A 27753-nucleotide genomic window follows, 5' to 3' on the forward strand; every position below is an offset into this window, starting at 1 on the left:
AATTCATCACTGGATAAATATGCAGCTGGAGTTTCATTTCACACACAGACACACTTATTTTTGCTTTTCATGGGCCACAAACTAGGCTGCCTGTCCCTTTGTTCTTTGCAGCACGAAGTAAACGTGTCCGCTTTACAGGCTCACAAAAAAAAAAGAGGAAAAAAAAGAAAATCAGGCAAGAAAACAGGAAACAAAACAGCTTTTTTTGCTTTCTTATTTTCACAGAACATCTGAATAAAACCGGTGAGCCAAACACGAAAGGAAAACGTGCGGTCAGCGTGAATGACACGTTATTCGTGGAACACACGAGGGCAACTCCCCCGAACACAAAGCAGAGATACAAGGTTGTAATTAAAGTAAAAACATTTCTATCTGACACGGCTGAGGCACTGGAAGCTTGGCGTGGATACGCGTCACAGTCCACCAGACTGTTTGTATTTATATGTGTTTAAGTGTGTCAGCAGCTGTGGCACAAACAGATTTCTATTTTTTTTTTTTTAATTACTGGATGCAACAGCAGGCTACGTCTGTGATCGGCGTCCTTGTTCTAGGCCATCAAGATGGCTATGATGGCTGTGACATCTGTTGCAATAATGTGGCTGCAGGAGGATTTGGGTTTTTTTGTAATGTGACAGTACTTTTAATGTAAAGCTGATTTATGAAAAGCTGAACTTAAGAACAGGATATAGTACATTTTACAGTATAGCAGTGCCTCTCAGAGGGACTGGTGGATCTGTGTAAAGCTGCTGCAGGGGGGAAAAAGTGGTAGTTTTACTGAACAGTTTAATACTGTTAGCCGCCCCATCACACAGGCCTAGAGTCAGTGACCCTCAGCAACCGCTTCTTTGGAAAAAAGCCCTCGACCAGTTTGCAGTTGTTAGGTGATACTGATTGCAAAGAGGTAGATGGTGGTGCGCTGAAAACCTCCTCGTCATTAATTAGGTCCACTATTGTTTGGTGAGTAATTGCAAGTTTGTGTCCTCAATGCAAACTATGGGCAACCGTGGGAATCTGCTAGCAACCAAAGCAACTTTGTGACCAATTTCACCTGGCAACCACCAGCAACCACTCGTCAGCTGGTCAGTGAAGGCGCATTTTTCCCTAGCGACAGGAAGTTGCCAGAGAGTTACCAATCAGTCTTTAAGCATGCACGAATTAGGTGATTGGCTGAATATTTGATAGAAATTAAACCAACTTTTTTTTTTGTTTTCCAATCTTCTGAAGTCGAGCATGACGGAAGAGGTTTGGGAACAAGACCAGAACAGTTAGCGTCAGAGTGGAGAAACATGGTATGAGCACTTGAAAACAACTCAAAGGCCTTCAAAAACAGCACCTGCTACAAGTACAGGCTGTTTTTTTTTTTTTTTAAAGAAACACTTGTCATTCAAAATGATAGATTACAATCGATTATTAAACTCCAAATAAAACTGATTCAGTCAGATAAATTGTCAAGCACAGAAGTTGCAATTGCAAACGGACACAGAAACAAATGTAAGTTGCTACATGGAGTTTAACTGTTTCAGGTTGCTTTGCTGCCATTTGTGACCTCAGTGAAACGTAACATGATGCAGTTTGTGTGTCCCTGCTCAGCAGTCTGGTTGTTTATCACTGTCTTTGGGTAAAGTTTTGATCTTTCTCTTTGAACAAAGTCATCATAGTCATAGAGAGCAGTCTGAAGTTGGGCCCTTCGAAACTTGTTGATCATCAGTTTGTAGTTCCAAAAATACAAAGGCATCAGTGCCTGTCATTCCTAAAAATCTTCTGAGATATGTTGCTTCTTCAGTAAGAAAATGCATCATTTCATTGCAGTGAAACAGCCTCAAAAAGCAGAATAACTTTGTGCTTCTCCTATATGCTAACAAACATCAAGCCTTTAGAAAGTATCAACACGCAACCATCAGCACAAATATGAACGCGCTCGGCTGGTTAGTTTGCTCCAGAGTTTCACATGTAACAGTCTCCGTGCTGTGCTGGTCCAAACATCAGGAATATCTAAAAAATATTCTGCTTTGCTCACAGCACCTTGAATCAGCCTGGATATACAGAAGAAAAAAGCTAAGTAGAATCATTCTGAAAGATTTTTTTCTGTGCGGATGGTTGAAAACACGACTTGCCTTGTGTACATTGAGCAACAAACACTTTCCCCCTCCAGCATTTCAACTTTGGAAGACAAGGATTCATATGTTTCGGTTAACACAGTGCGTGCATAGCTCACTGTTGAAGCAAAAAGCTAGCATAAAATGTTCGCAGTGGCAAGTGGCAACAAAACACACGTTCTGTGATTAAGAGGGTGTAGTGAAACAGTCAAAGAAAATCGATAAAACAATCAAATGATCACATTTACACATAGATTTCCGAAATCCTTCTGAATAACCAAAGAAAAAATAAAGTTTTCCCAAAACGTTCCAGCCATTAAAGATCACCTTTGCTCTGTTAGACACACAGTTCAACTAAGACCAGGTTCACACGCTGTTAAAGGCACCCAGTGAATAATGCCAAATTAAGGGTTCCTCACCACAGTCTTTCCTTAAGGGACAACAAATGTGTTTGATTCCTTCATATGCATATCACGTTCTACAACTCTGCTAATAGTAGTAAAACATTGCATGATCAAAGTCTGGACAATCTTCCTTGTTGGGTCATCTCCTTCTTCCCATCTGAACCTCTTCCAGGGCAGCTGGTGTGACCTATTGCACTGTAAATTCTCCCTACCAAATCAGCTTTAATTCGTGTGTGGCACTATATGGATAGACACTGTGCTGAAAAAGCAGATTTAGCTACCTCTGATTTTTCTAGACTTTCTGGACTTTCCTTAATTATGTTAAATTCATCAGCAACCTACTGCCACTAACTGTCAAACAAAACAGGAACCACTCCTCGCCTCTTTAACAATGTCTAACTTTCCTTTTTTAAAACCGAAGCACAAGGTTTAAAAACAGCGTTCCACAGGGATCTTTACTCAGCGCCCTGGTGTAAGTGAACAAAGATGAGCTTTAAACTTTGGGTGTTTTGGGAAACACAAATCTGAGTTAAAGGTTCAGGTGAAAACTATAGAAGTCAAATGTTGAATCATCAAATTATTCCACCATACAATTCTGAATATTTATCCTAAGCCACCAAATTCATGTAAATTTCTCTGAATGAGCTGGTCTGTGGGCAGTGATGGAGGACTGTGGATGTACTTAGAAATATCTTGTTTTGAATTAAAACTGACTTCTGCAGTTGTCACCCAAAAGACTTAAAACCATGCGGTACATTCTGCGGATGTAACAGACACGATGTAGATCACAGATCACATAAAGGCATGTATGCTTAAAATCTGCTTTGATTAAACGTTTGCGTACAGTTTGAAAGAAAATCCGGATATGCAGATATGAGATATTCAGCCATCATTTCAAGCATTTGTATTCAGATGGATAAATGCTGAACGCATGTAATGTGTGATTTCAAGCTTCATTAATTTCAAGCTTTTGAGCTTAGCTTAGCTATTCACTGAAGGCCTCAACAGGAGAATCCAAAAAAACATCGGATTTAAGCTTGACTGGAATTTTTGGACCACCTTTACAATAGATCAAGCATGAAACTGCATACAGTACTGAATGGACTCTTATAGGTCACTTGGCTTCAGGGGGCAAAAACAAACTTCTTCGGGCTGCTCTGAGAACTTGCGTGTTTTGCCCTTATTGTCTCCTGTACTTAGACAAAAAAAACAAAAACAAAAAGATTTGCACTCATTTTGCAGACGTTGCACGGTTCTCACAAATAAATGATTTGGTTAGAGTGTGTGTCACACTGGACGGCACACAAGTGGGAAGCTAAAGAACATCGAATATCGTCCTTTAGGTAATATCTGATCATTTTTTTTAAAACAGCTTTATATTGGCTGTAAAATATATATTTTTTCATGCTATTAAGAAAAAAAAGCCAATCTAATTTAGATTAAAACCTGGAGATTTCAGAACTATTTTTCTCATTTTGTACCAAAACACCTTGAAGGGCTCTCTGGCCCCGTCTCTGATATCTGCCGACAGCTTGCACAGACTGTTACATCCTCTCTGGCCGTCTTGAATGAGGCTTTTGTTGCTGAGATTCATTCAGTCAGCAACATCGCTCCTTGTTTGCCTTAGTAGAGAAACTGGCTACAGCTGATCTTGGACCAGCTGAATCATTTTATGTCCCAGCTGTTGGTGGAACAGCAGTCAACTGGCCAGCACTATGTTGGTTTACTGTGTGAACATGCAGAGTGGCCACAGCTGAACTCTACAGGTTTTCTCCAAGCCAGATTTAGAAATAATGATTCCTGACTTTTGGATCAAGATTTTTCTTCTTTTTGGTGCATTGTGTGAGAACAGAACACCGTGTATTTAACGTTTGGCTTGCAGGTTCTTGTTTGTATGTCAAAGCTTACCATTTTCATTTGAGCTCTGCTTTTTTCAGTGTAGATTTTTCCTATTTTACCAGGAAACGGGAAATCCAGTCGGTCACTGGTAAATGAAAGGATGAGAAAAACAAAATTTACATATTGATTTTCTCCCCCACACTACAAACCAAAGATTATGATCAATGTTTCCCAAGATCTTGGCCAGCTTTTGCCGTCCCCCCCCGCCCGCCTGCCTGCCTTTATGGCTCAGACATGAGCTGTGTGAGAAATTATACCCACAACTGTTTTATTTATTTATTTTTTTAAATTTGTCTGATTTCCATCCAACAGCAGAGCTTTTGTTTGCTCTTTGCTGCAAAGTGAATATGATGGAAAATGAGTCTCTTTAATAAATATAGATGTGGACGTAAATGCTAAGTCTGCCTATTTATCTTGACAGAAAATGTGTCCTTCTGTCTTCATATTAAAAAAAAGTGACTATTAACTGGGTCTAGCCTGTTCCTGGAGTCTTTCGATCTTCTTCCATGAAGTTTTGCCATGAGTTATGGTTACGTTTCAACAGACGCCTGAGGAAGAGGAGCAGATGAAACATGAACATTGCCGCAGTGCTCTAATGATCACTCCGTCTACTGCAGTGAATCGTCTCTCTGAATCACTCCCTCGTTTCTCACACTGCTTTACCTCATCCTCTTCTTCTTTTATCCTCTCTATTGATTCTGCATCTTTGATTTCCCCGCATACTTTATCGCACTTCCACTGTAATCAATACAGCTGGCACACAGGAGTTTACGTAATCATCTTCCTAAAACTGCTGCTGGTTGAGGAGTAAGTTATGACTTGGATCATTTACAGCGAACCACAATATAAAAGTCGAGTGGCAGACCAGAGCTTCCCACCAGATTTGTTTTGTCATTCTTAAAAAAATGTAAAAATGAAGCTTTAATCTCTTGTGCTTGTTAACACAGGTGGTAATTTCAGTCGTCTTCATGGTGGCTTTGCCCAAACAAACAAACAAAACAGTCATCATTACTTCCACCTGTGATAAAACATAATTCCCCTGGTGTTCTGAGAACTGCTGAGACACCAAAACAACCCACAAGTGAATATTTCACCAGTTGTGTTTGATGCAACGACACCCGAACATCTCTTTGTTCCAGCACGACGATGTCATTTTAACCACTGACGAATACTTTCAGTTATTTATATTGACAACTTCCCATTCCACCTCCTGGTGAATACATATGATAACCTAACAATAAATTTGAGCTGATTTTGCTCGAGTGCTTGTCTCTAAGAGAGGGTGACTATTTCAACCAAAAAAAGAATACTGGTTTAAAATACCAACAGAATGATAAAAGCCACCCTCTTGGCCTGTGAATGATGATGATGAGACTATTTTAAGGGATTTATTGCTACAGAAATGAGCAAACACTGTATGAAATATCAGGACCAGGCCAACCATTATCACGGTCTTCCATTTAAGCCATTCTCTTGTTTTAAATAACACCATCCACCTCGTCTGTGTAAAAAATGTGGCTCGGGTTTTGGCGACTCTCTTGCTGGGTTGGGTAGAGACTCTTGGATCAGGGTGGCTGAGGAGCCTGGACGGATATGGAGAAGCTGAGGGAGTCTCATAGGTGAAGGAGGGGATCAGATGCGGATCTGGTAGCCGTCATTGAGCATGCTGAGTTCTGGAGGTTTCCTCTCCACTGAGGCCAGCCTGAAAGATAGGACATAAAGTTGCTGAACATGCACTGCATACTAAGAGCACAGTGGCAGAAGAAACTGGAGAAGCTCTTTCATTCTGACAAGCTCCTTAATGTTGTGCAGCAGAGCTAAACGAGAGCAAGTCTCCAAACTATCTCCCAAAACTCTCCCCAGCATGGCTGCAGTCGCTCATTATTTTCTTACTGTTGATTAATCTGCAACTTTTTTCTCATCTCACTCAAAAATAACACAATAATCACTGTATATTAAGAGTTCAGTTGGTTGTTTCGTGGTTAAATGCAGTGAGCTCATTTTTACAAGGACCATCAAAACCAACAGATATAAATTGAAATCACCTGAATTTTGAGTGTTTTGCTTAGAAACTGACCAAAAAAATCAAAAAGTGGCTAGAAATACAAGACTGCCTGACACAAATAAAAATCATGTTTTAGTTGCTTAAAATCAGGGGCACAGATGCTTTGATTGGCAGGTGGACACTAAAGGGTCGTCCACATGGGAGGTAACCAACAGTAGTAACCAGAGATGGCAGGAAGTCGATTCGGATCCTGAATAAAATTTTTCTCAACCTGGAGGCGAGTGACTAAAGCAATTCTAAATATGCAAACAGTGTTGTTGTGATTTGGCGCTGTATAACTTAAAGTGAATTTTGGAACTGCAGGTGCTGACAGCACATAAAGACCCTGATATTGTAATCACAAACAAATGTGTAACATAACATTATACGCAGTCTAGTTGTTCCCTAGTTCACTGTACAAAGAAAGAGAAAAGGCTTCTAATAAAACGAGAGGAACTAGAGATGGACCGATCTGATATTACGTATCGGTCCGATACTGATGTAAATTACTGGATCGGATATCGGAGAGAAATAAAAAATGTAATCCGATCCATTAAATATCAAAAAAGCACCTCACAAAACTTGTGACACAGCATAACTCGGCTCATAACCTAGCATGTCGGAGCAGTGTGCGTCATGTGATAGAGCAGCTGTATGTATTTGTAGCCTTGCTAGCAATCCCGCATTTCATCTCCGAGGAATTTATCCCAGAGAGAAGGAAAGCAAGTGTGTAAGTTCATCTCTGAATGTTTGTAAAGCATTCCAGCGTTAAGCTTAACAACCAATATATGGAGCAACGGCCTCTTCTCTCTCCCTCCCTCTCCTGCTGCTACTTCAATCATGAAACTGATCAATGATCAGCTGATCGGCTTTTCTGTCGTGAGTCCGTCTCTCTTCTTTGTTTTTGGCCCACTTTGCACCAGAAAGAGGAAACCAGCGGCTGAACAACAGCAGCACGTTTAAGCTTGATAAGCTGTTGTTAGAATTTATTTAATATTACTTTCTACACCAGGATCTTTTTCTACGTAGCTGACGCTGGTAACTGTGCAGGGGCGGATCTAGCAAAGTTTAGCCAGGGGGGCCGATAGGGCATGAACAGGGAGAAGGGGGCATAAAGACATACTTTTCTATCTTATTCTCATTTAAAAGGTCTAGCTTTTAATAAATAATTATCCGAATCTTACACCCAAAGTTTTAATCTGATGTAAAATGTATAGAAGTCCATTACTGTATATACTGGTAGTAACTGTTAAGTCTAATATACCCTAGTAAACTATAGTACTTTTTCCTTTGGGAAGGTACCATCTGTGCAGTCTGCAATTCTGTTGAAGAAAGATGTTGAATCTATTTAATTATTTTTCAAAATTAATTGATTTCTGTGCATTTTTTTCCCCACACTGCATCAAATTAAAGTTGATTACGTCGATTAAGCATCATGAGGTGGGGGGTGGGTTCCCTATTTTTTTACTGGGAGTTTTAGAACCCTATTAGTTAGGTTGCTTACTCTTTTAAATACCAGAATAGGAAGGATGGAGTAAGTTTAACTTTATTAGATTGATCAGTATTGCTGAACTATGAGATATTTTGGGTGCAGTGTATTTTTTGCATACAGGTATAAAAGAATAGCTTTAGTGTTTTGTTTTTTAACTTGAGTATGAACTTATACAAAAAGCAGCAAGATATTAAAAAATAAGTTTTATTGATTAAAAAACACTATATCGGATTCATATCGGTATCGGCAGATATACAAATTTATGATATTGGTATCGGAAATAAAAAAGTGGTATCGTGCCATCTCTAAGAGGAACACAAATATATCACTGTCAGAATGCAAGCTTAAAAACAGGCAAATTCACCACAATAATAATAATAATAAATAAAACAAACAGTGACTTTAATCCAACCTTCTTCAGCGCAACTCAGAAGGAAAGAAACAAGTGTGAAGACAGCAGAAAATCAAAAAGGCCTTCTTATTTCTAAAAGCCCAAAAGTGTTCGATTTAATCCTCCTTCAGTGCTTTCCGTCTCTCCTTTTCTCCCTGCCCTCTCCTCTAATGTCACATTGTCCTCCCTCGCCTCCCATCTTTATTATTTCTGCTCAGAAGGAAGCTTTCAAGCTCTCTGACACATCACAGAGAAGTGTTCCTTGTTACAACCAGTCTGGAGAGCTGACAGGCTTTTTATTCCTTCTCATCTTTTGCCAGACCTTCACCTCTTTTCTCATTCACTCTCCTCTCTCACCCTCCTAACCCTCCCCTTTTTCCACTTACTCAGTTTCTTCTCCCCCTTCTCGCCATCTTTTTCCATCTCTTTTGCCCTCTAACACATAATTATTCTTTTTTCCTTCATCCCTTCTCTTTGCTTTCTATCCTTCTATCTTGAACGTCCCTGTGTAGAGAGCCGCTTATGTAACAATAATATTACAGAAATTCATTTTGAAAATTGAGTCATTTGTATAAAGCGGGCAGTGCTGATAACAGCCTCCTGAAACGTCTCGCTCGAGCTGTAAAATGAGCCGGCGCTGTTGTGTCCGCACTCTCAGCTGTTTGAAGCAGCAGCAGGTTATTACACCATTTCTGCTGAAGTCGTCGCTCTAAGGTGGCAACATATTGTTAAGGGTGTAAGTGCTCCGTTGATAACAGTAATAGCTTTTTAAGTATCGCATTCAAGTGGCTAAAAGTGGTGATGTGCTGTTCTAAACATTTTAACTGCTTCTCTGAGCTGATGAAACTACGGCGCTTACAGAAAGTGAAAATTAAACCATGGCTAAATGAACTCTGAAGGTAACAGAAATAGATTTATGCAAATGAGGAAACCATTTCACACTTTCACAACTCATTTAATTAAAAAAAAAAGTCTTGCTTTTATCTAACTAACATGCTCACTGCAGACCATTAAGATATGTTCCTTGATTCTGCACATAGCTGTGCAGTTACACTTTATGGTATCAGTTCAACTGAAGCCCCAGTTATAAGGCAGAGGATAAAGTTTTAGTGTTTGGATTAAGGGTGCCTCAAAAGCACAAACATACATTGATAGAAAGACTCTTTGTTACTGCAGAGGTTTGAGTTAGTTAGCTCACTAGACTTGTTCATCATCTTTTGAGAAACTCTCTTTTTGTCTGTGTCAACTGTTGTAAAACCACAACAAAAGAGAAAGACTTTGAATAGCAAAATGTTCCAAATGCAAATCAACAGCAGAGTCACCAACAATAAAAGGTGGCATGCACCTCATGTCAGCTAGACTTCTACTGCAAGGTATAAAAGATCTGTGGGCATGAGAAGTCTAAAGGGAGTCTAAAAGTCTTACGTCAGTTGGTCAGCTGTTGGGGGATTCCATCCATCCAGCCACTCATTTTCTTCTACTGAACCAATTCTCAATCACACCTATGGCCAATTTAGTTAACCTAACCCCATAAACACGTATATTCAAATGGCAGGAGGAAGCCACGCAGAAACAGGGAGAACCTGCAAACTCGGACCAAAACCCAGACTGGATTCTTACATTTAATTTTCTGAGGTTTACAGAAAAACTCAGCAGCTGTGCTGGTGATCTCAGGGACAACCAGAGTCATCAACAAAGCCTGGCATCTTCAGCTCTGAATACTTTTGTAGAAGCTGTATGCCACAGCCCTTTTTAATTTTCATATAAACTTGCATTCAAAGCTAATAAAGATTAAAGTGGATATACTAAACAAAAACATACGAATGCAGCTGAAAGCCTGTGAAAGCTTAGCTCAGTGTGATAATATGTGTGGTTTAATAGCTCAATTACGTCAAGAATTTTAGGATCATCATCTCAAACGATGCGGAGATGATGATCTAATGTTAGATGACTGACAGTGATTTAATTGAAAAGCCAAGTGCATTTCCCTAACCACCAACATACACATGCAGATCCCCAAATAATTACTCTCTTAAGCGCAGCAGAGCTTAATATATGAAAGGTCAACAGAGAGTCAGCCAAATGGCAACACTAGCAACGTCAGCAATTCGTGTGCCGAGTCTGTGTGTGTTTGTGGTGACTCTGCAGTACGGCCACGCTTCAGCTGTCGTCCGAGTCAGATTGTGTTACATCCCACCACACAGCTGACGGCACATGCAAACACACTCAGCATCGTCATACGTGTGTGTGTGTGCGCGTGTGTGTGTGTCAGAAGGCTACAGTGTTAAACTTTAAATACTTCAAACAATATCTTGGATTCTTTAATATGTTGGCATAGAGGCGAACAAGGACGCTCTGATTTTACAGACTTTATATGGAGTTTGTTTTTAAGCCTGTGTTTGACAAGCAGCATTAGAGACCTTATATTCTGCTGAGTGCTGGTGATATGGACACACACACGCACACATATATCATAGTGATAACACTGTCAGCTGAACACAACAAGGAGTGTCTGTCTGATGATAATGCTGAGCTGTCGGCGACAAAAGCAGATAAGCAGACCCACACACTCATACATAAAGTCCTCAGTGCCACCCAGCAGATACACAGTTGTTGCCACTAAGATGTCAGAACAATTTATTCTTTAAAGGCGCACACACTAATTAAAGTCCAAACTTTCCTTGACCTGAAGAGCAGACCTTTAGAGAAAGAAGACAAGGGGGAGGAAGATGGAAGTACCACACAAAAGCTGACAGACACCAGCTGCCAGCACTGCTGATTAACCCTGCTCTAAGTGTGGAAGCCTTCTGTATTTTAAGGATGTCATCAGCTGCTTAACCAGTGGAAACTGTCGGGGAAAGAGGATATGAGGCAACGAGCGCCCTGAGCAACAAACTGTTCAGCGATGGGAAGAACTTACGATTTGTCTCTGTGGTGCATGGAGCGTCGCTGGGGGCTGCTCTGTCGACGCCGTGGCGATAAGGACTTCCCTCGGCTTCGCTCTTTGATCGGTGACTGGGCACTGGATGATTTTAGGATCTTAAAAAAACCAGAAGAATCAACATCACTAATTGTAGTTTATTAAAGTTTTAAAATTTATTAACACTCTGCAGACCAGCACGTTTTCATTCTTTTCTAGCTTATCAGTGTACTATCATCCAACCATTTTAAGCCGCACCAGCAGCAATATGCACCAAAAAAGCTCTGATAACAAAACTGTACACTTTTACCACCAAATATCAGAAAAAGTTTAGATAATTGATGATGGAAGTTGAATATCCAGTGACACTCGGGTCCAGTCGGAGTGTATTATGAGGTAAAGGTGATCACTAAGAAACCCTGGAGAACATCTCGGTGAATAATCATTAATGTTTCCCATTCAGAAATGAAGAATATTTGAATAAAATATATGCTGCTGTGTATCTGACAGAGGCTAGTCAGTGTTTGGACACAATGTTAGCATTGATCCAACAGAAAGGTTAAAGAACTTCAGACTTAAAAGCTGCACTTTAAGTCATATTGCCTTTTCACCAGGTGGACAAAAATCATTGTCACCTATTTCAAGGTTAATCTTTTAATTATTATGAACTGTGATAAAAGTGCAGACAATACTGGAAAAGTTTAGAATGATGGCATTAAAAAAAAAGCAGTGAGTGAGAAGAGTTTGGCAAAACATATGGCTGTTTACACCCTGCTTTCATATTTACAAAGAATCCCTGAACTTCTAACATTTCAGTGTACAGCGGTTATGTTAGCATGAAGGGAAGAAAGCGTCACCGTGATGAATGGAACAGCAGACAAATGTATGTGATAATGTGTTTTTCTCTATTTTAATCTTTCTCACTGTTGTGACAGATGACTCATGCAGACAATACAGTTCAGAGCGACAAATGAGGCATTCTTAGTGTATTAAGCAGCAACTTGAAGCTACCATTAAGCTCTCAGCAGGAGAAAAAAGAAAAGGATGACTCCGGATGGCAAGTTTTCCTGAATGCAGTAAAGGAAGTTGCTAATATCCTGCAGCTGGTTGTGTTCGTCATGTGTTTGTGGTACAAACATGGATCATATTTCTTTGTTTTTTGTAAGCAAAACTATTTTATTCCTTTTCTTTTTTCCCCCTTTTTAAATGTCTGATCCAATAGCTAAATTACATCTACTACACTGCTGAGTACCATTAAAACACCCGAATAAAGTGACTATTTGCTACGACTGTGCTTAATTATATAGCAGCTTTTCAGCTTCACGTTTTCACTGTCATTTGGACAGAATTCCTATTTATCTCATGTCTGGCTCTTTATGTAACCTTGGGGTTCATGCTCTGTCTACAACAAAGGTTCTTATGAAGACAGAAATACAATCTGTGTAAAATGGAAATGGAAATAGAATGCAATGATCTTCAAATCATATATTGTACTAGAAATAAAACACAGGAAACATATCAAATGTTTGACAGAGAAACTGCAAGAAAAATATATAGAAAAATAGTTGCCATCAATATTGAATTTGATGGCAACACAAAAAACTCAAAAATGCTGGTACAGCAGCGCAAAAAGGCTAGAAAAATATGCAGTACTAAAAACAAACAGCTTGAGGAACATTTCGCAACTAATTAAGGTTAATTGGCAACAGGTCAGTTATATGATTGGGTAGAAATAGAGCATCTTAGAGAGGCAGACTTTTATCATTCTGCAAAAAAAACTGACACAAATTATGGGGTGATTTCAGAATAATCTTCTTCAATATAAAACTGTACAGATTTTAAATATCTCACCATCTATAGTACATCAAATATCATCAAAAGTCTCAGAGAATCTGGAGAAATCTTTGTACACGAGAGACAAAGTCTAAGCTCTTCGGGCTCAAAGGCAGCACTACATTAAAAAGGGAAGGATTCTGTCATAGAAATCCTAGCAAGGAGTCAGGAAGACTTTTCAGACATCACTGTACGTGAACACAGCTCACTGTGCCAACCACAAATAGAGGTTAAAGCTCCATCACCCAAAGAAGAAGCCATATATGATCATGATCGTCAAACATCTGTGTCTTTTCTGGGCCAAAGTTTAAAATGGGCTGAGGCCAAGTGGAACTCTTGAAACTTTAAATTCTTTTCAGAAATCATGGACCCTGCATCCTTTGGACTAGAAGAGAAGATAAACCATCCAGCTTTTTTTTTTTTATCAGCACCCATTAAATTTTTTTTTTTAAAAAGTAAAAAACTAATCTGCATTAGCATTCATGGAATTCGCAATTTTTTTAGCAACGTTCAGATCATGGTATTTTTAGGTCTTGCATATTTTAGCAAGACAATGCTAATCTGCATACTGTGTGTATTTAAAAGCATGGCTTCATAGTAGGGCTGCCACAAACGATTATTTTGATAGTCGACTAGTCACCGATTATTTTTGCGATTAGTCGACTAATCAGATCCATTGGACGTAAAACGTACAGCTTATTGCACCAGCAGCACCTGCTCTTATATAACTAGCATTAGCTTACAGCTTTAAGTGTTTAAGGTATGTGCTAACTAAAAATAAAGAAAAGATGATAGTTTATTAAATTTTAATGAAATTTGCAGATTGTTTCGGTGAAGTTTAATAAACTCCTTGCTATCTAAAATATAACAGGACACCGGAGTAAATTCTGGAGCATCTCACACTTCTGATAATCAGCTGTCTGCTTGACGTTTATTCAGCTGTGTAAAAACTATAACTTTAATCTCAGCCAAACCGATTTACTCAGGAACAAATAAAATACTAAAAAAGCCAAACAATAACATTTTTAAGTTATCTAAGTGACTCATATATCATGTTTAACCTGAGTAGCGAAAGACGGCGGTGGGTTTGAAAACGATTTGCCGGGAGTCCGCTGTTCTCACGGCTCTAGTTAGCCTTGCCCCCGGCTAGCTATCGAGCTAGTGGGTAACAGACGTCTCCGAAAACGTCGGAGCGCTTTTGAAAATATGCGGTGTCTTGATAAACTGAGCAGATATTTGAGGTTTCCACAGCTACATTCTCGCCTAAAAATATGTTAAACGTGTATTTTGTGACCCAGAAAGAATAATAAGAGTAACATTAAAACTAACTAGCTGCCGCCATTGTTGGAAACTGAGCTATGAATTCTGGGACACAGCTTCTTCTTCGGGGTTTAACGGCAGCTGGCATCGTTGTACATGCAGTGCTGCCATCTTCTGTTTCAGTCCGTTATTACACTCTTAAATCCTGCTACTCATTCCTGCGTCTTTTGGGATCTTACAAAGCTTCAAACGACGCGTCGACTATTAAATCAGTCGTCGACGATTTTGATAGTCGACGTAATCGTGACTAGTCGACTAATCGTGGCAGCCCTACTTCATAGTAGAAGAGTCATAGTGTGTGAAATGCCCTGCCTGCAGTCCAGTCCTTTCACCATCTGAAAACACGTGGTGCATTATGAAATGAAAAATTCAACAAAGATGATCCAGGACTGCTGAGCTACTAGAATACTAATACAAGAGTGGGAGAATGTTCCAAACGTCCAAAAAAGCTCCTCTCACTTCCCAGATGTTTACAGAGTATTGTTAAAAGATGAAAGGGTGCTACACAGCGGTAAACATAGTCCCACTCCAACATTTAAAACATGTTGCTGCCATTAAATTCAAAAAGAGCTAAAATCTTTCTTAAAATGCTGCATTTTCTCAGTTTAAACATTTGGTTTGTTTTCTATGCTCTACTGTGAATAAAATATAGGTTTATGAGATTTGCGGATCATTCCATTTTGTATCTATTGACATTTTTATGCAGTATTACAGCTATTTTATTTTGTACATGGGCACAGACACAAACGCACTCTATACTAACTTCACATCCTCTGGAGCACAGCAGATTATACCAAAGTCTCACAAACCCCAATGCACTTGACCTGTGCCTGCCCGTGATTCTATGTGCGTGCGAGACAGCTGCAACCTTACTGACCTACATAACTTGCTGACATACAGTACATGTTATATACTGTATCACTGTCTAACATCAGCGTCTATCACACAGCTACTCACACATTGCTTTCATGGAACTGCAAATGCTGCAGGAATACACAAAAAAGAAAGAAACTCATAATAAATACAAATAAAAACCTACGGGTCCTCATAAAACATTTAACCTTGTGCAAAACACTTCTGCATCTCCCTTCCTCACACGTACACTCACACATTCCTTCTTCCCCATCGTGCCCTAAATAACTCTTGACAGTTTATATTCCCTGTTCAGCCCAAAGGAAACGACATCTATCTCTGGTCCGACAGAAAAATATAATAAAGGTGTTTCCCTGGTTCTTTCTCTCTAAAAAACAAAAAAGGCCATGTCTGTCCAAACAAAGGATGCAAAAAATTGCATCAGAGTTGAATCACAGATAGCAAATTTGCTTTTATTTTAAAATTTAATTAATACGACCATGAACTGAAACTGTGTGTGTGTGTGTGTGTGTGTGTGTGTGTGTGTGTGTGTGTGTGTGTGTGTGTGTGTGTGTGTGATTTTAAAAAGGTAATTTTTGTCAGCTGATCTAAGTTTGAGAGACATTTTCATCTTTTCTAGTGAAACTATTTTCACTGAATTTTGTCAAACAGACCTCTTTCCCACAGTGTGGAATTACCCACTTTCCCCATTTTCACCTCCTAATATTCAGTTTTTCAGCATCTTGGCTGATTTATTTTGTGGTTTGTTTGTGGTCTGTATTTTCCACTGCTGCTGACTGTGGGCTGCCAGTTCTCTCTTCCATTCCAGGCTGTTCTTACTTTCTCCCTTAGTGTACAACCCTTTTTCCATTTATGCATTATTGTATACATAATATATCTAAGTCTGCCGGTTAGAAAAAAATGTCTGAATGTTCACAAAGTTGCTTTTTTCTCTTTTTTTTTTTTTTTTCAAACCAATAAAGGTGTTTCTGACCTGATTAATATTTTAAATGGAGCAATGCTGTGAGACTCTATCTAGTGTCTATGTAGTGTAATATACAAAACAGGAAAAACCAAACCTTAAGTGATGCTGATGGAACATTTAATCATCAGTCGAGAAAAGCATTATTTCAAGCAAGCTATAAAGGTAATTTAATCGGAAACGTCGACAGTGCCAGTCCACTTTAGATACACTTCTAAACACCCAAACGTCAGCTTCTTTAAAAGGTTCTTTCTTACAAGCCTCATTCACCCAGTCACACACACATTCATACAAGCACCTTGCCTAACATTGGCATACAGTCACATGGGATGGGAAAAGAACCACCAATGCTGCAATTGGTAGATGAATCGCTCTGCCTCCTGAGCCACAGTAGCTTTACCCGACCTGCATTTGCTATGAATCTGCAAGCCACTGTGCAACCCACCATCACCCCAGTTCTTCTTTTTCATGCCGTTTCTGATTTAATCGATAACATATATATTGCGATTGATGATTGCTTTTTCATGTACTGCCCAGGGCAGCAAATTCCCATAACAGAGCTGTGGCACAAAAGCAAATTAAGTGTACAGAGAAAAATACCCTGGGGCATATCTGTATGTGAATACACAATATGTACCTTCATCCTCATGTCCCGCCCATGTTTCTCTAGCTCTTTTTTCATCTCCTGAGCTCCCAAACAGGCCAGGTTCAGCACCAAATGCTTCCATTCAATTGGCTGGAAGACATGTGGGTCGTGAGGCACGTACAAACCAATCTTCACCTGGTAGAAACAGAAAATGTGTTTAAAGGTTCTTCATTAACTCTTGGACTGCATTTATTTCCCACACCCTTTATCTTCTTCCTTTACCTTCTTTAGTGTGTGCTGGTATCTCTTGTAGGAGTTTTCAAATTCAGCCACCAGTTCTCCGAGAGTCCGATGGGTGAGTGGTTTGTCCATCAGGTCCTGGCGGCGGCTCATACCTAGCGACCCATACCGGCCATTGCAATAGACGCCCAGCACAACATGGTGAAAGCAGTGACCCGAAAACTGGGTCTTAAAGCTGATGGGGAAACGCTCGAGAGACGTCAGCCCATTGGTCAGGTAGCTGATCAACACCGCAGGATTAAGGAAAGACCTGGAAGTTTTTTTGTGGTGTAAAAATATTATTGGGGTAAAATAAATGTCTGCTGTGCTTTTATTGCACCTCTGGAACTGCTCAAAAATTATTTACCTTTGAGTACAAACCTGAGAGTGAAAGTGTATTTGTTTGAATTTGTCACAGCAGAGGAAGCAAAGCAGCTTGAGTTGTTTGAAATGAGATTCAGTCTGACTCTCAGAAGGCCTATAGTATGAAAATGTCACTGGGTAAATAATGTCTTCTGAACACAGTTTGTGTGCTCATGAGAGTTTGTGCAGCTCCATCGGTCTTACTGAATCTGTCAGGTTCACTGATGTTTTTACATTTATTCAACAAGGAAAACAGGGGCAGAGAGATATGATCTGTCTGGTACAGAGGACACGATAACACACACATCAGATCATATGTCTGCTGATCTTAGTGACTCACCAAGACGTCACAAATGAAGGCAGGATTCGACTGCATGTTCATACCATAAAGACATGTCAGTCCTGTTTTAGGCCACGCCCCAAAACACACCCTTCTTTATCACCTATTTAACTTAGAAACTAAGCTTCGTGCTGTATTAGGTCAAACTCAAGACTGGCTATTAATACTGATGAGGAAGGTTTTTACTGAGGTGACAAATCAAGTGATTGAGGGTTGATTTTCCAATTGAATTCTATATATTAGTTCTGTTTTTGCAATCACAAAAATTTATAGCTACTCGTTATTAGAAGGAAATGCATCCAAAAGATCAGATTTTCAGTAAATTATTGAATCTATATTTAGACAGATCTCATCCTGTGTACTGCACATCTTCATGCTACATGCATCCAACTGTAGCAATCTGTTCTACCATACAGCAACAGAGAAACTTGGAAGATGTCTTTGTGGGCCAGTAGCCAGCCATCTGCTCTATTCTGCCTATGGATGGAAGTCTGCCATTGGTTAGAACACATGTCTGTCACTTCACCAGCCTGGATGCCACAGCACTGCTGTGTTTTCATTAAATATTCACAAAGCAGACCACTGATGACATGCACATACCAATGTATTTCAATGTGTCTCTCTGGCTGTGTGGGGGAGTTTGTGGTTTTAAAGTAGAACACGGATCTAAACAGGGTTGGCTGGACAGTCAAGTAAAGAAACCACTGAACTTCCACAGTCAGCGTGCTGCCCAAGTGACTAAACCTTGGGATGAATGCTTGGACGGTCACACATAGGTTTTATTTGTGCGCAAACATACCACCTGCATTATTCCCCTTAACAAAATAACTTAATCAATTAATAGCACAGTCAAAACAGAGTTAAATGTGTTAAGAATGTGCTTTTGCTTGTATCATATTGATCATATATTGAAATATTATTTTAGGTAGGCACACTGTTTTCAATCCACAGACTCAGATATTGATACACCTTCTTAACTGGTCCACTTGACATCCCTCTCACTTACAAAAAGGATCAGCAAACATCAGTTTATCAAAACAACACAAACCTGGTAATTTCTTTGCTACTTTTAGCAACTTTTTACATCCTTTCAGCAACAAAAGCCTATGGAGTTCACTACTTTGCAGCAAGATCGTGCCTTCCTGGCACAGAACAGAGCTCTCTCTCTGCACTGTTGATTAGATCAGTCAGAGGGCAGCTCTTTCTATCGTCCCGTTCTAGTTGTCTTTTTTTTAAAATTTGCAATCATGTAAATAGATATCAAATCACAGCACAGTCACTATCTTTGATTCTTTGAAAATATTTACTGTTTTTACTGTTTGTATTTACTGATTACCAATGAAGCTCAAGAAGCCCCCAAAAACTGATCCTGGGTATCCTGATATAACCGACTGTCACAAAATTAATCTAAACCACAATAGTTCTGACAAGAGATAATTTAAATCAGGGTTGATGATTGTCTTATCCTATTCTAATAACAAATATCATAAAAAATATTTAAACATGTTCATTAGTAAGAAGCTTTTATGAGTGTCATATTTTATTGTGATTCCTTTTCTTCATTGGCAAAAATGAAGAATGATCCACCAATGACAAGAATGCCTGGACGCCAAATGTTTATGTTTGGCATCAGCTTTAACTTCCTCTGACAGATTCCTGCGAGTGTTTCATTTTGGATCAATATTTATCCTACAGGATGAATACAAACATGAAAATCATACACCAACACACCCTGCTGTTTCTTGCTAATGAATGCTTCATTAGACAGGCGTACTTCCTGTGCCAGAGGACATGTGACACTGCTAGCAGTAGCTCCCTGACTGAGACTGCGACTAAAAGAGCACCTATCACTACCTCACACTACTCATCCATCTGTCAATTCTAAAGCAAAAATTAAAACAAACCTCTGTGGATTAGTTTCTCTGCCCCACAGGGATGCTCTAATGCAACAGAAATCCATACTTGTTCTGTTTCTGAAAAGCAGAGGTAACTGAAAAAGCTTAATAATAAATATAAATTCGTTGCAGCAACAATGTTCTGGTTAACTCTCTCACTGTTCCTCTTACCTTTTGCATCCTTTTCCTCTCCAATCCTCTACCCTCCCTTCCTCAAGTTTCTATGTCAGTGCAAAGATTAAAGATAATATTTTAGAAGCATAAAATTCCCTTTACATATATTTTTTCCTTTAATCAAGGATATACTAGGATACTTCCAGCTTTGTGGTCTTTCCTTATTTTAAAACAGTAAAACCTTTATATATATATATATATATATATATATATATATATATATATATATATATATATATATATATATATATATATATATATATATATATATATATATATATATATATATATATATATATATATATATATATATATATATATATATATATTACATGCTTCATGCTGGTTATATATATTGTATAATGGCAGATTTTGCTGGATTATTTTGATATTTATAAACAACTAAGTTTTACACTAGGATTCAAGTGGAGGCTGCTTTGTGCTCTAGCCTTACTCTGCAAAGCACCAGTCAGTGATGGCTAATACAATGGGACATGTCACACACACACACACACACACACACACACACACACACACACACACACACACACACACACAGAGCTGGTTGGACCCAAGATAAACCCTGCGTATCCTGGAGAGATTTCAGATCACTGATAACGTGGAAGAACAGAGAACCAGAAGCAGACTAAACCCAGACAGACAGCCCCCACCATTACAGACTACAACAGTGGCTACTCATCCCTTTTTCTTGCCTACGTTTCTATCTTGGCTTTCCACTACTTCTCACAGCGTGACTCTTTCTCACAAATGAAGTGTTTTGATTGAGTTACCAGGTAGGTTAACGTTGCAGGTAAATGTGTGTGAATGACACTGGGTCATTCTTGTTTCACAATGATCCATACAGATTTTTATGTCTTTTAAGTCACTGTATTTTATGTGTGATAATATTATTTAGGACATTATTTAATACTGATGATCCACTGCGTTAAGACATTTCAAAATCAACTGGTTAGGTTGGTTATGCATTAGCATAACAATAGCTGGAATCCAAGGAAGGCGTGTCTATTAATTGGTGTGGCCTTGGTTGACATTCAAATTACACGTAAACCACTGCGGTCAACAGGTGAGGCCTCATAGCTCAGTGGTTAGAGCACTGGTCTTGTAAACCAGGGGTCGTGAGTTCAATTCTCGCTGGGGCCTGAGAACTTTTCTTTTCCCCCCGCTTAAATTATATTTATCAGTCCTGACCTCATAACACAACCAAAGGTGAAACCACACAATTACTGTCTCTTATAGCTCTGAATGTCACTGTGGGGTTCTTTAAAGGGCATGCAGCAAATGGAAAAACAAAACAAACAAAAAAAACTAAAACTGCCACTGTCTTATAAATTCTCCTGTCCTATGGTGACCCCCCGCCCCCCAGAGCTCCTACCGTCCCCCCCAGCTCACTCTCTCCCTAAAGCCAGTCTCAATTAAAGTCACTGTCAGCTGTCACCCTTACAGCCCTTGAGGAAAGCAAATATGAAACTAGCACATGCGAAACTGGACCAACAGTTCACAGACGGGGAGGGAAATCTCTCATCTGGTGACACTCAAAAGTCCTAGTTTCCTGACCTGCTGCTTGTATTTGAAAAGTATTTGGTTGCACTGAAACAATTTTAATATATTTTGTTTTGCAAACTAAGCCATTATTTCACAGGTGTGCAAATCCAATCAATCAAATGAATGTTGCAATGCAATGTGGTAGGCTTTATAAAGTGTGGACCGAAATTCAAAAAGAATTCAACTTCTGAAAAATCATCCATCCCTTTTTGCTCTGCTTATCTAATTCAGGGTAAGGGATGAAGCATATCCAAGCTCTGTTGGGGCAACAGGTGGGGTATACACTGGAAAGGCCATACAGAAAGGCCCCAGACTGGATTTAAACACAGGACCATCCAAACCGCCACTGTTCAACATCTGCTGATAGATCAAATAATACTTTGTATCTTTCAGTTTAATGGTTAAAGCTGGTAATATATTTTTTCAATATGGAAAAATGTTACTTTTGACATGTTACTTTGGTCTGATAAACATAATCAATGAAACAAAACAGAAGCAGCACATTTGCTACAACAGTCATTTTAAACAATAACTCTAAATCAAGGATGGTTTAACAGCTGAATGAGGCTGAATTACACTGTTGGGGTCAGCGCCTTAGTGAATTTACCATTTAAAAATAAAATCACTTTATAACATTTTCTTCAAAATGACACACATACTCAGTACAAGTGTATTTTTGTGAAGATAGCCATTTGGGTGTCAACTGGCCTTTGGAACCAAGTAGCCACTAGAGTAACTGCAGTTTTTAAGCACCTCTGCATGGCTTTATTTGGAGTTTAGTGCATGGAAAAGCATTACAGTTCAGCATATCAAAAACAACAACAACAACAAAACAACTGGCAAATCACTTGTGGTAAATAGTCAAAACAAATATTTCCTTTTAGAACAATGATGAAGAACGAGTTCAGATTCTAATTTTGCCATAAGCAAACATGTTTTCAAGGAATTGAAAAAACACTTTCTCAAATCGCAATAGAGAAGGAGTTGCAAAAATAAAGCACTGCTGCTTTCAAATTTAAGCTCTGCTGGATGATACTAAGCTGGTGAGTATTGGGGGGGGGGGGGGGGGGGGGGGGGGGGGGGTGTCGGTTAAACTTTGAAGTGGGCTTGTTGCCAAGCAACACGGCAAGCGCTGGAAAGAGTGGCAATGGTGGGGAGCATTAGGATATTACAGCAGCATGTCTTATTGATTTCACCCACAAATAACAAAATGACCTTTTGGCCCTCTGCTTAGTGTGTGTGTGTGTGTGTGTGTGTGTGTGTGTGTGTGTGTGTGTGTGTGTGTGTGTGTGTGTGTGTGTGTGTGTGTGTGTATATATACAGGAAAGGATACATTCCCAAGATGACGGCCTCGAGGCATTTGATTGGTAAAGACTCCCTGATCATCTCTCTTGCTGTCTCCATTAATCTGAATGGGGAGGAAGATGATGAGACGAGGAAGAGGAAGGAAAGGGAAGGGTTGGAAGCAATACACCTTGCACAGAGACAGCATTGAATTAGACACATGATTTAGGCACTGTGGTAATGTTACATCCCAAAGTCATAATCAAGTAACTCAAGCAACTTAGCTGTTGCTTCCTATTCAAGCCAGCTTTTCATCCAATCAGTAAAGATGATGACAAAAGGGTGATAACAGGACAGTTCTGTTTATATTACTGTGATTGAGTCACAGTGTACAGTTACATGTACTTGCCAAAGCTGCAGTTCACTTACCCACACAGTGGACGGCTCTTCTTGATTTCAAAGAACTGAGTTCCTGTGTGGTTATATCTGATGGAAATGTCAGGGACAACAGCGACTTTACAACACTTCAGTCCTGTGGCTCAACTCCTATTGACATAAGTGATTATGGTGTTTTGATCACTTAAAGTCTATAAGAGCATCCAATGATGTGAGGCACAAGCAGGACTAGCTTCACCTGACAGATAAAAGCTTATACTGTCCTCCCTGTCGTGCTTGTGATAAAGGATACTGCAGAGCCTTCATGAAGTTTTGGACGGCCAACAGCCAGTCTGGGACAGACATGGATGGCTTGAAAGTTGGAATTGAGGGAATTGGATGCTGGAAAGAGAAAAAGAGAGAGCATTAGAGATATTTTTTCCACATCATTTTCAGTAAGTCGACATATGGTAACACTCAGAGCCCCCAAACCACCTTCCGCCATCTTTAAAAAAACCCTGCATTCCTAATGTGCTGTGACTCATTGCATCTCATATAGCTGACACACACCGCTGTTCCTTAAACCAGTCTTCTTTATTTTTAAACAACAAACACCTCATTAGAAACTCACCTCTCTTTATACTCGAGTGCAGTGCATGTCTGACACACAACATGAGCAAGTCTCTAACTCAAGATATTAGGGTCATGTTCTCTGCACCACCTCTACGCCCACAGATACCCACATGGTGAACAGCAACATGTGGTGAAAATGAACTCCCACTGCTGCTTTGGCAGCTGTTTCACCTCAACAAGAACCACTACAAAGAGGAAACAGCGGCTGCAAGTGTGGATACATGAACGGACGCGACCACACCAAGAGAGGGTGAGTCAGGCTGAAATACAGACTGAAGCTTCCTCATACACAGGCAGCCTGCGTGATGTACATGTGTGTGTGTGTGTGTGTGTTTGCGCGTGTTTGTGTGCAGGAAGGGTGAACCATAGCACAAGGCCTATCATTTCCTGTGGGTTTTGCTCCATTCTTTATTGACAGCATAAAAAGGGAAGTGAGAAGGAGGACAACAGAACAACATGGTGACACAGCTCTGCATGCTACAGTGTTTTTGGTCGCTTGTCTTTCGTTTCCATAAAGAAAGATTTAAAAAGAAGGAAGTCAGAAAGGTTTGTTTTACAGTCCCACAGGAGGTATTTCACCTACACGCTTCAGTTGTTGGCCTCGTTCATGTATGATAAACAGACACATTTCTAATTTAATCACTAATGCTGTCACAACAAACAGAGTCACACTGTAACCCAAAACATATTTATAAAATTGCAGCATTATATGTTTTTTTTGAGCCCAAACTTAAAATGATAGAAATGCTAATTTCATTTCTATGTGCAGCCAGCTTCTTGGTAGAAGGCTAAGCTATATGACACAACTAAATTGAAATGATCAAAGGTGATTAACTTCGGACTGGTTCAAGGGTTTATGTGATATGTTATGTGGAACATGCAGTTAAAATTCACATACACACTTTAGTGTATTTATGTTTGGGCCAGTGTAGCCTCAGTGAAACTGAGCTGATGCTATCCTACATCTGACCGTTTCATCTAGGTCCCTTGGTTTGTCCATAATCTACGATGGTTTGACAATTTTGACAGTTAGCCTGATCCCACTCAGTACAGTACTGCTACAGTATACAGGCTACACACACATATGTTTAAACTAATATCTGACAAGGCTCAATTGAAATTGAAATCTATTAAATCTAGCTTAAATGGTTGCCAATTAACTTGTGTTTCCATAGAGACAAAAAAGTCAAATCGACTTTAAAGCAGACGCCAAGCCAGCCAGGCAACCTGTCAGACAGTAAGTCACAGAGCAAATAAAATAATCAGCCAACTGGCCACTCGTACAGTTATTAGGCAAGTCAAAAGTCATTCAGCCCATAAATCAGTCTGCCAGCTGGCCCAAACCAGTAAATAGCAGGTTTTACTACCACATAATCTCTCATGTAGTGAAATCCTCACTAAGGCATTATGGAGTGGCTACAGCAGCTGACACACACACAAACACGTGCGCGCGCACAAACACACTAAAGCGGCTTTCGTCTGGGTCAGGGAGTGAGATGAGTGCTGATCTCTCCGTTATCATCCTCCCCTCTCTCCTTTCCGCTACAGTAAAAGGATGATGGTGACTTGCACAGCTTAATGTCCTTGTGAAGCGTGCGTTAAGCAATCACATTGGACATATATGTACAATATGCAGCACACTCTTATTAACTATAATATACTGTAGACAGCAACACAGTGTCAGGATGCAGTAGCCTTCCCCCTGTCTATTAAGAGTTCAGCTTGGAGAGCATCAGTTCAGAGCCACAGTTAACACTGATAATTAATCTGTCACTGGTTCCTTTCCTGTTTTCCTCCCTCCTCTGTAATCTTGTCCCTTTTCCTCTTTCTTCTCCAACCATCCTTTTGTTATGTTTTTATAGTCATCTCTACTCTACTCTACTCTACTCTTCTTTTGCCCTTTCTTTCCCATTATATTCGTATCTATCATCTTTTTTCCCCCCTTTCTGTAACGCCCCTCGTTTTTCTCCCTCTTCTCATATGTCATTTTGTCCTCCTTCTGTATCTTCACCAACATGTTTTTTCTCCACCTCTACAGTCCAGAGCCAGCTTTACATCCACCAGGTCTAAACATCATCTGTATCCGTCTCCCCTCTGCTGGGTCTCAAGGACTAACATATCCCATCCAGCAGCACAAAATACAAAGCGACTGGGACACAGAGGAGACAGTATGACTGTCCTGGTTTTTGAATTTTAAATTGTTTGATGGAAATGGGGGATGAGCAGTAAAAGGCAGTATAAGAAAGAAAAGGAGGTGGAAAATAGTAAGAGAACTGCAGAATAATTGCCAAGAGTCAAATTAATTTTATAACTAGTTTTAAGAACAGGCTCAGCTGTTGTTAACAAATTATTAAAGCTGAGCAAGACATGTAAATTTATTTACAATTCCATGCCTTATCTATCCAAGCTTTTTGGGAGTATAAATAAACAGATGAGTGTTTTTGTCTTTAATGTATGCTGGGTAATACTAAGGTGACAGATACTACAGATAGCTGTGTCCTCTACAACCTTTAAAGCACTTTTGCTCTGTGTGATGAAATATTCAAAACAAATAAGCAGGACAGAAAGAGGGAGAGAGACCGATCAAATTTCCTGTTGTCAAGTTATCTTTAGAGCGGGACATCCCAAGGAATGCCTTTTTCTCTGAGCGTGTGTGCAAAAAAGACAGCTGAGACACCAATGATTAATCCTCAGCATAAGACTTCCTTTTTTCATTTGTATGAAAAGTAATGACAGCATTCCCTGAAGGCTTCCACTAGTTCACTGCAGACAGCAGTACTTAACTGTGGCTTGTATCTGCTGCAAGACTATGATAAGCACACACACACACACACACACACACACACACACACACACACACACACACACACACACACACACACACACACACACACACACACACACACACACACACACACACACGCACGCACACACACACACAGTTTCAGTTTATGGTCATATTAATTAAATTTTAAAATAAAAGCAACTTTGCTATCTGTGATTCAAATCTGATGCACACACACAGTCACCGAATGTATATATTATATATAATGTTCCCCCCCCCCCTCCCTTTTGCACAAGTCAGGCTACATTTCACTGTGTGTTATACCTGTATAACTATGCATGTGATGAATAAAGAACCTTGAACCTTCTTGAAGATTACTGCTGCTGTCTGTAATTCTTTGCCTCAGAGCACATCTGTCTGCAGTAATCCTTGTTGGCAGGCGTCCATATGTATCAACGTCCGAGCCAAAACATTTCTACTTGAATTACACACATAGGGATGTCTGTAATTCAGCAGCACTGTTTTACTCTGGACCCTGATATATATTAGGGCTGCCACGATTAGTCGACTAGTCACGATTACGTCGACTATCAAAATCGTCGACGACCAATTTAATAGTTGACGCGTCGTTTGAAGCTTTGTAATATCCCAAAAGACGCAGGAATAAGTAGTAGGATTTAAGAGTGTAATAACGGACTGAAACAGAAGATGGCAGCACTGCATGTACAAGGATGCCAACCGTTAAACCCTGAAGAAGAAGAAGACATCTCATATTTTCAAAAGCGCTCTGACGTTTTCGGAGACGTCTGTTACCCACCAGCTCGATACCTAGCCCAGGTTCAAGGCTCACTAGAGCCCGTGAGAACACCGGACTCCCGGCACATCATTTTCAAACCCACCGCTGTCTTTCGCTACTCAGGTTAAACATGATATACAAGTCACTAAGATAACTTAAAATGTTATTGTTTGGCTTTTTTCGGTATTTTATTTGTTCCTGAGTAAATCAGTTTGGCTGCGATTCAAGTTATAGTTTTTACACAGCTGAGTAAACGTCAAGCAGACAACTGACTATCAGAAGTGTGAGATGCTCGAGAATATACTCCGGGGTCCCGTTATATTTTAGATAGCAAGGAGCAGACGGCTGAGTTTATTAAACTTCACCGAAACAATCTGTAAATTTCATTAAAAATTAAACAATCATCTTGTCTTTATTTTTAGTTAGCACATACCTAAAACACTTAAA

The 27753-nt window shown here is 39.6% G+C and overlaps 1 protein-coding gene and 1 non-coding gene across 3 annotated transcripts in view; one reads left to right on the top strand and one right to left on the bottom strand.

Annotated features, from left to right (window-relative positions):
- Nucleotides 1-4792: 4792 nt before the first annotated feature.
- Nucleotides 4793-27753, bottom strand: part of LOC146618087 (tubulinyl-Tyr carboxypeptidase 2-like) — a 34660-nt gene continuing 11699 nt past the window's right edge. For both annotated transcript variants that reach the window (XM_085372433.1, XM_085372434.1), the window contains exons 3-9: nt 23406-23494; nt 23147-23203; nt 22767-22841; nt 17102-17339; nt 16871-17014; nt 11247-11365; nt 4793-6101 (exon numbers count right to left, since the gene is read on the bottom strand). In XM_085372433.1, the coding sequence (XP_085228559.1) occupies nt 6032-6101; nt 11247-11365; nt 16871-17014; nt 17102-17339; nt 22767-22841; nt 23147-23203; nt 23406-23494 (792 nt within the window). In that variant the 3' untranslated portion in view covers nt 4793-6031. The remainder of the gene's footprint in view (nt 6102-11246; nt 11366-16870; nt 17015-17101; nt 17340-22766; nt 22842-23146; nt 23204-23405; nt 23495-27753) is intronic.
- On the top strand, nt 20959-21031 carry trnat-ugu (transfer RNA threonine (anticodon UGU)). Its single transcript has one exon. It is a non-coding gene; the product is annotated as a tRNA-Thr (tRNA).

The sequence above is a fragment of the Diplotaxodon limnothrissa genome, linkage group LG15 (genome assembly GCF_057381915.1).
Source record: "Diplotaxodon limnothrissa isolate DT_005_m linkage group LG15, D_limnothrissa_male_GT1.1, whole genome shotgun sequence".
Lineage (NCBI taxonomy): Eukaryota > Metazoa > Chordata > Actinopteri > Cichliformes > Cichlidae > Diplotaxodon > Diplotaxodon limnothrissa.